The sequence below is a fragment of the Scomber scombrus genome, chromosome 21, assembly GCF_963691925.1.
Source record: "Scomber scombrus chromosome 21, fScoSco1.1, whole genome shotgun sequence".
Lineage (NCBI taxonomy): Eukaryota > Metazoa > Chordata > Actinopteri > Scombriformes > Scombridae > Scomber > Scomber scombrus.
In genome coordinates this window covers 17,458,336-17,466,690 of record NC_084990.1, presented here as the reverse complement: position 1 = coordinate 17,466,690, position 8,355 = coordinate 17,458,336, and the positions used below count along the sequence as shown (strand labels likewise).

Genomic DNA, 8,355 nt, shown 5'->3' with positions numbered 1-8,355 from the left:
ATGGGCTGTAGAAAATAGGCTCTGGACACATCTTAATATTTGAAATCCTGAATGCTTTACAAACCAACAAATAGCCGTAAAAAGCACATTTTAAAGTTACTCATACATCTCTGCATCACCAGAATAAATCTGCAACATGTGGTAAGGAAAAAAAAATCTGCACAGCACATTATAAAAGCAAAGAAGGGTTGCAAGTCTTCGTTCTAGTTGCTTATTTATCAGTTGAGGAGATCTCGCTTAACAGCTAATGGGAGTTAAGTTTCCCACTTTGCGTGCAACTTTATCCACCAGTGATTCATCACTCCAGCTCATGTCACTCACTGGCTAACATGGACAAGCCTCCAGGTTTCAAACTACAGACAACTCATCTTCAGTGCTGTGCTGCTTTAACTGTGGCATCCTGTGAATTGTTCTTTTTTAATAAAAAACTGAGCAACATCTCCATTTATCAATTTGGTGTCTGTTCTCTCTATATGTCAGTTATCTCTCAGTAAAAGTCCCTTCAGGTGGAGCATATGATGGACCCTTCAGAAAATACCCATCCCTGCTTTTTACAGTTGGCAGCAGATAACTTGCTGGTATCTAGTCCCATAGAGAAAGAGGATTAAAATAATCTAGTTCTGAAGCAGCTCCTTCAATTATGAGACAACCTCGCCTTTGGAGGGATGACCCTTTGAGGCTGAAACCCTTCATTATGGGTTTAGCCCACAAGGCATGTGTGTGGACCTGGGCCATCTTTATGCTCAGGTATTCTGCTGGGCCTGGGCCTTTAACCCCGGAGCCAAGGGCCCTCAAGCAGGTAGAGCAGAGACATAGTGGCCTGACTGATATTCATGTGGGCCTGGTAAATGTGCCCTTCAGGCAAAAGGGTACTGGAGCATTACTTTTCTGAGAACTGAGAGAGCTGAATCGAACTTGGAAAGCAGGGAGATGTACTCTGTGGTTTGCTTGCATGTAGGCTTGTATCTTATTATAATAGATTAATAATTCTTTGAATTTAATTATAGTTAATATAACTACAACTGAGTTAATATAGCTCATAAGAACTAAAGGGCCTCTGATTATGAAAGGCTTTATACTCTGTTCACTGAATGTGATGAGGATTTCAACAGAATACGTGTTACTGTGAGAACCTGCTCCTGTATGACAAAAATCCTCTTTGTCTGATCCGTGGCCCTGCTCCATAGATAATAGCTCAAAATGTGGCCTGAGGGAGATAATTTGTTCCCAGATCTTCAGATGGCAATATTTTCATTTGAGCCCAGGAGGGGATCCCTTGAATTGCCAGCCTCCATTGTGTTCCAACAAGGGACACGAACGTCTTGTCAATTAATTTCTCTTTTATTCCAGACCACAGAGCGGGATGCCGTGCGTATCCATATTGTTTGAAAATAAGACAGGAGCAGGGTGTTAAATCACTTGAACATTTCCACCGCATGGGCTATTTAATATTCTTGCCAAATAGCAGGCTTTCTATTGCGTCCCTCCTGGGTCACAAGCACAACAAAAGCACATTACATGCCGTTGAACTCTCAACTCATCAATTGTTCAGCGGATGCTCTTCCACAGTGGTTCCCAATACAAAAAAATAGAAAAAAAAACAACCACAAAAAAACAAATCCTATTAACAGGATTCATACAGACACACGAAACAGTGAGCGTTTTGCGTGACCAGACTTTGGGAATAGATGTGGAGACAGGTGGAATATCCAAGCAAACAGGTCAACATCAAACGGGCACAGTCTGAGTCAAATCCAGCCCAGACAAAAAGCTGAACTTCTGAACCTCGTGGAAGTTAAAGGTCTGATTGCTTGTTGAAATGGGGCTATTGGAAGTGACAAGCGGAAAATGTCTCTGTCTTACACACTTTACAGCTTACAGCCACTTGACTTCAGATTTCCTGACAGGCTCCAAAGCGTTTATACTGGTTTATTTGCTGCTTTTCTTGTTATACCAAAACGTTTGAGAAGTTAATCTGATTTTTTTGGTTCGGCTCTGGTGAGAGAGGAAGCACAGCGGGGCCTCTTCAATATTTGAAATGGCCGATTTAACTCGAAAATCTGCACAAAGGGGAAGCTTGTAAAACCCTTATCTGCTACAAATAATCTCTTATAAGGGATATCAGTCAGTGATGATACAATTACTACACAACTAAATAAAGTTGAACCAAAACTAAGCAGGAAAAAATTGAGAATAGACATGTCATGACTTCCACATCCAAGAATCAGATAGGAGATAAATAGTCTAAAATAATCTAATTCATCCACTTAAATTCACAAAAATAACACATAATCATGGAGTTCATATAAATGATTTTTATTCAAACATCGACGTGAGTTTAAATAAAACACAATTCGTTTTCAAATACATGACTTATGAAAATAATTTCTGTACAGATATATCTGCCCTCCTTTAAACAGAGAGTCGGCCCAAACAAATAACACAAATAATAAGTATCAGTTCAAGGATCTCTGTGGGCTGTTTAAAAAATTGAAATATTTTCTATAATTGAACATGTTTGTTGCACATAATGGAGCAGTGTCAGGGATGCTCCTTTTTTAATACGCTGGCTGCTTTCTAGGATTATTGTGGAAAACATAGAAGTTCAGTTCCAGTGAGATTTACAATGAGGGCTACCAAACCAGGCAGTGAGTCATACCTAACAACAGGTTGGCTACTTAAGAATTGTGAAGGCTAACAATGAGTGATAAATTATTATTATTTTCCTGCAACCAGCCCAACACACACAAAGATAGACAGTTTACACCTCGGTTCCTTCTCGGCTGTATATGAGGTTATTAACACTGAAATGGTTGGAGAGGCTCTGTACAGATGTGTAATAGTTCATTCTGTTGGTGTCAGTGTTCAGAGGAGAAATTAAAGTGGGCGAGTAGGAGCCCAGTCCGGAAATGCCCTCTCTGCTCATGCCCTCTCTGGTCTGCGACAATCCCCCGACATGCCCGGAGCCGAAGTCCCGCTCTGAACCCCTGGAGCCGTCGGTGCTGCCGCTGCCCGCCAGCAGCGAGTTCACGCTGGACACGAAGCTGCTGAAACACGGGCTGTGCTCTGCGGACGGAGACGGCGACGACTTGGGTTCCGTGGAGGCCGGGGATCCGTGCAGGCTGGGCGGAGAGGAGCTCAGTAGGCTGGCGGTGTCTGAGAGCTTGTGCGGAGCGTCCTCTGACTTGACGGGGAGAGTAGTGCTGTCAGCTCCGTTTAAGTCAGCTCTCCTTTTTCTCTTTCGCCTGAAGTTTCCATTGTCGAACATCTTTTCACAGTTGGGGTCCAGCGTCCAGTAGTTCCCCTTGCCTGGATGAGAAACATAACAATGGTTAAATACATGAGTAACAAACTTCCATCTTCTTGAGTTTTTGTGTTTGAAATATAATTTCCCCTTTAAAATAATTCAAATTGATAATATGAGTTGAAGTGATCCAACATTCTTCAGGAGTAGTTTTATCACAACAGTTTCATACAACTGATTCTCTAACCAGATTCAATAAAATAAATATGTTTGGCACTTATTTTTACTCATACATGTGGGCAAATTAATCCAAAGACTCACCGGGGTCATCCTCGTCCCGTGCCACTTTTTTGAAGCAGTCGTTTAGTGACAAATTGTGGCGGATTGAGTTCTGCCATCCAGCTTTGCTCTTCTTGTAGAAAGGGAAGTTTTCAGCAACATACTGATAGATCTGACTGAGCGTCAACTTTTTGTCTTGGGTGTTCTGTATGGCCATCGCTATCAGTGCTGAGTAGGAGTAAGGTGGTCTGACCATCTTGAAGAGCTCCTGCTGGCTTGATATGGACAGCCACCCCAGGTCTGCTCCACCAAACCCTGTGGGAGGTGGTAAGAACTGCCTCTGGTTTGACCCGTATCCAGACTGAATGTAGGACGTGCCGTTGTTCCCGGGAAGATATGGAGAGGAATTGATGCTGGGTCCGTTCAGCCATAGGTAAGGGTTCGTGGACGGGGAGGTGTACTCGCCGAGGCCGTAGCTGGGAGGGTGCGTCGGCGGCCTCTGTGGGTGATGGTGGTGGAGGTTCTGTTGGTAAACACCGTAATTGTCGCAGTACACGGCCATGTCCAGGATCTCCTGAGCGCTGTGGTGCTGAATAGGACTGGTCTGCTGGTTAGATGGTTGGTGTCCAAAAGCGTTCATAATCCGCCCTACCCAGATTCCCAAAACCTAATTTAGTCTCCGTGTGTCTCCCTCAGGACTGAACTCATCCTCAGAGGGAGGAGTATTTATGCGCAGCGCCCGGAGCCTCTACAGGTAGCCCATTGAAGAAAACTTTTGGGATGGTCACACCCCTCTTTTCTGACTTGCTGCAGCCCATTTGCATTGACCCAATCTCTCTATCAATGAGCACCGATACTGCTTATGACTCTAACGCTGAACTTCATGTTATGTTTAAAGTATATTCTCATTAAGGCACGTTAGTGATTTATAACTAGACTATCATTACTCGTGCGTAATTACGCACTGAGGATCATTTTGGCTGCGGCGAAGCCCTTATATTTAGATTTATTCTAAAACAAAACCAGCAAGGGACCAAACGGAGCACAAAGTATATATACATATATATATATATATATATATATATATATATATATATATATATATATATATATATATATATATATATATATATATGACAAGAACTGATGAGGTAAATATGATTAATTATGGAAGTCAGATTAAATATGTTTCTGAAGCTTTATATTTTCAATACATGCCGGTTGATTTTTTCTTTGTCCTTTATCTTTGTGTTGGGATATAGAAAATCGAGATTCCAAGATCCAACATGATTTTAAGTTAAAACAGAACTTGAGTCCGTGAATAGATTTTTAATTTTTTTTTTTTTTTTTACAGAGTTTAACAAATCATGATAAAAAAACATCTGACAGATGTAAGCCTAAAAATAAATTTCATCCGTACATTAATGAACAATAAACAAGGATTTTGACGGCTCATGACTGCATGTGCGAACCTGCTGAACTTTCTGCAGGACAGTGTCAAATCCAAACAACGACTACCTGCGTGTGTTTGTAAAAAGCCACCTTGCTTTAAATGAAACTCGTTTGCAATAAACACTTCACAAGTGCCGCAAAGTTTAGTGTCAACAGGTGACTCGTGGATAAAAAATACCCTGAGCTGCAGGCTCTCAATGAAAACAGACTGAATGTGCTTTTTTAAATGTATTAATAGAACATGTTTTGAGTATGTGATTCATGTCAGTCACACTGATCACTGCAGATTTTATTACAAAGTGTAAAAAAAAACTAGCAGGAAATAGATGATGTTCAACAGTTAAAAAAAAACAAAAAACTTTTTAACTTCTGAAAAAAGTCAATTTAGATGCCCTGATAAATGATAAACCTTTATGGTAGCTTAAGATAATTGCGAGAAATGTTAATAATGTAAACATGCTGCTTCAATGTACAGTTAAATTAGAAGTAATAGCTGACCTACAGTAAATGCACACTGTAGCCTACTGGTAGGGATTGATTAGTTGTCCGTTTTTAGTCGAGTCTTTAGGGCTGAAGATAAATGAAGAACCTTCCCCAACAGATTTATTTCAATTTTAGTTTTATTTATTTAGTCAGGGGGCAACATGCCTAATGGTTTCTAATTCACCAGGTAAATGGTCCAAGTTTCGATTGAGAGGAAAGTGGAAAGTGGAAGGGAACCCATCGATACTGCAAGCGCCATTAATGCTTTTCCCCCCTGCTAATTTAACTGGTACACACACACACACACACACACACACACACACACACACACACACACACACACACACACACACACACACACACACACACACACACACACACACACACACATTTCACTACACACCACCTCTTCTGTAGTACCGAGGAGTGATTCCACAGTAATTATCTGACATTACAACTCGTCTGGAAGTTATTTCAGTACTATATTATGTGATCAATCATTTCTAATATGCTCTAACACGTCTAAGAGTTTGTTTTTTTAACTCCACATCCTATAGTTCCATAAGTAGGCCTAACATTTTTCTCTGTGTTCTGTGTTTAGGACTCACTCTTACAATCAAAATTCACAAGCAAACCCAACAAATGTGCTTTTTTTTTGGGGGGGGGGGGGGGGGGGGGGGGTTTGCTTGAGGTTGCCTCTGCGTACAGCTCTGTTGTCATCCATGTGAGGAGTGCGCTCTGCAGGCTGCTGGACTCCTGCGCTAATCGGCAGAACATTCCTCCTCTCCATGACCTTGATGTAATTGTTTGGCTCCAAGGTGTTGTCCCGACCACAGGCTGTACAGCAGTGGCAAGCAGTGGACTCTGTGGGGGGAAGTGGCATTTAACCCCCACATGAAAACAACACAACCTGTTAGGTGTCTAACACCCAGCACAGCTAATTACTGCTGACTGCTGGCTGAACATCTGAGTTTGGAACAATGCAAGTAAAGACTGCGATGATCCCCCACAGACTGTAACTCTAATATTTATAAATGCTCTGTTTCTGAGATCCATTATACCTATTATAGCTTTTAAATCTATTATCCATTTCGGTAGGCTACAGGCATGTTTTGCTTTTTCCATTTTTAATTTTCATTCATTCTTTCCTCAGTATTTTGCATTGGGATCAAATACAAATAGAGAAACATAAATTACAGAAATGACAGCATCTTATACCAATACATATTGGCTGTGTTGAAGCAGCCATCCATCACAACTTTCAGCATTTGTTTTCCTCTCAGATTAAGTTCACAGATGTCAAATGTGGCCCGACATAGCAACCTCAAGCCCCCTGTGTCATTCTAAAGTAATAATTCAAACATGCTAACTGCTTGTGTGTGCTGGAGGGGCAGGAGGTGTCTATTGTTGCTCTGTCATGTCTGTCTTCATCCCCTGTTTCCTCCAGCTTTTTGAGGTCATGGGAGCTTTTCTTTAGGAGATCAAGTCAATCATAGTGGGGTCAGGAAGACAGAGCAGAGCCACCGCAGGGCCCTTCAGGTAGAGCAGGTAGAGCAAACCACTGCCTGCTGCAGGTGAATCAACTATTCTGCTACTTCCCCATTCAGTATGTGTCAGCACATTTTACTGCTGGGATTACAGTTCACACCCACTGGAATCAACAAAGACCCTCAGAGTTAACAGGGCTTGTTTTCTGCAAACAGCCTTGTCTTTTTCTACGTGGCCATGTAAGTCACACATCTGCTCACTGTTTATTGCTTTGAAGTAATTACCAGACTATTACATGCACTTAAGGCCAATAAAATCATAAGAGGGCCCAGATAAAGACATTAATTTTGACTGTGTAAACAAAATGATCCCTTCATGTAGCCAGGGGCTTGTCCCCTCTCAGCGCCACCCCCCCAGTGGAGGAAACAAAGCAGAGCAGACAACACACTTTGAGTGCTAATCAAAATACAGTCTGTATGAAGTGTCTAAATAAAAGCTGGTCCTGCTGAACAGTTTGCAGAAGCTCCTCTGCAACTCTGACTGTGCAGGAGATTAAAAACAATGGAAGCACTGTGATTTAAACCTTGTCAGGCAGAGTAACTGTCTGGCCTTGGACCATCCTTTATTTCTATACTCAATGGTCTTTACTCTTCAAGATGGCAGAGATATGTCAACTACAAGAAACATTTATAATAGGATCTCTATTTGGCACGTTTTCGTATCCCATTTCTGGAGTTGAAAGGGGTGAGAAATGTGTACCTTTTGAAAAACAACCTCCTTGCTTTTCTTATGAAAAATTTAATGATATATATGACATATATATATATGTATATGTATATATATGTTAAGAAAGTCATTTACAATATTTTAAACCCACCTTTAGCAGCTAGTTAATGCAAGGTCCCTGTGTAAAGAAGTCAGTTTGAAAGTTCAAGGAGATATATACATTCAACAAATACAACAATGATAGAAAAGATTTTAAATTAAGTTTGCTTTGAGAGTGTTTGGCTCAGCAGTCTCAAACACCTTTAGCACATAAATATCTCAAAGTATTCATCTACCTGCATGGCTCAAGGTGGAGAACCTGTTTCTTGGTGATTAGACGTTCTTCTCTGTGTGGTCCCTTCTGACCAATTACTGTTTGGCCCTGACAGTCCATCTCCAGGAGCTAAGGAGCCGGCCCAGCAGACAGCATGCTGACTGATTGAGGGAGAAATACAACCGGCCGGGCCTTCTGCTTCACCGCTGCTGCCTGCATTAACTTAATTCTCTGCTTTTCTGGGCAGATTTACACCTCTGCTCCTGATTACATCCTTGGAGAGATCAGATGTTACAGGTCTGTTCAGGCCAAAATCACACTGTGCTGTGCTTACCATCAGCTGCAGAGAGGTTAATATACTCTGTTTCCT

At 41.5% G+C, this 8,355-nt stretch overlaps 1 protein-coding gene across 1 annotated transcript; it reads right to left on the bottom strand.

The window, feature by feature from the left end:
- Positions 1-2,761: 2,761 nt before the first annotated feature.
- On the bottom strand, positions 2,762-4,163 carry foxi1 (forkhead box i1). Its single transcript, XM_062442948.1, has 2 exons — positions 3,566-4,163; positions 2,762-3,309 (listed from the first exon to the last, which is right to left on the bottom strand). The coding sequence occupies exons 1-2, from the start codon at positions 4,161-4,163 to the stop codon at positions 2,762-2,764; spliced, it is 1,146 nt and encodes a 381-aa protein (XP_062298932.1).
- Positions 4,164-8,355: the final 4,192 nt, after the last annotated feature.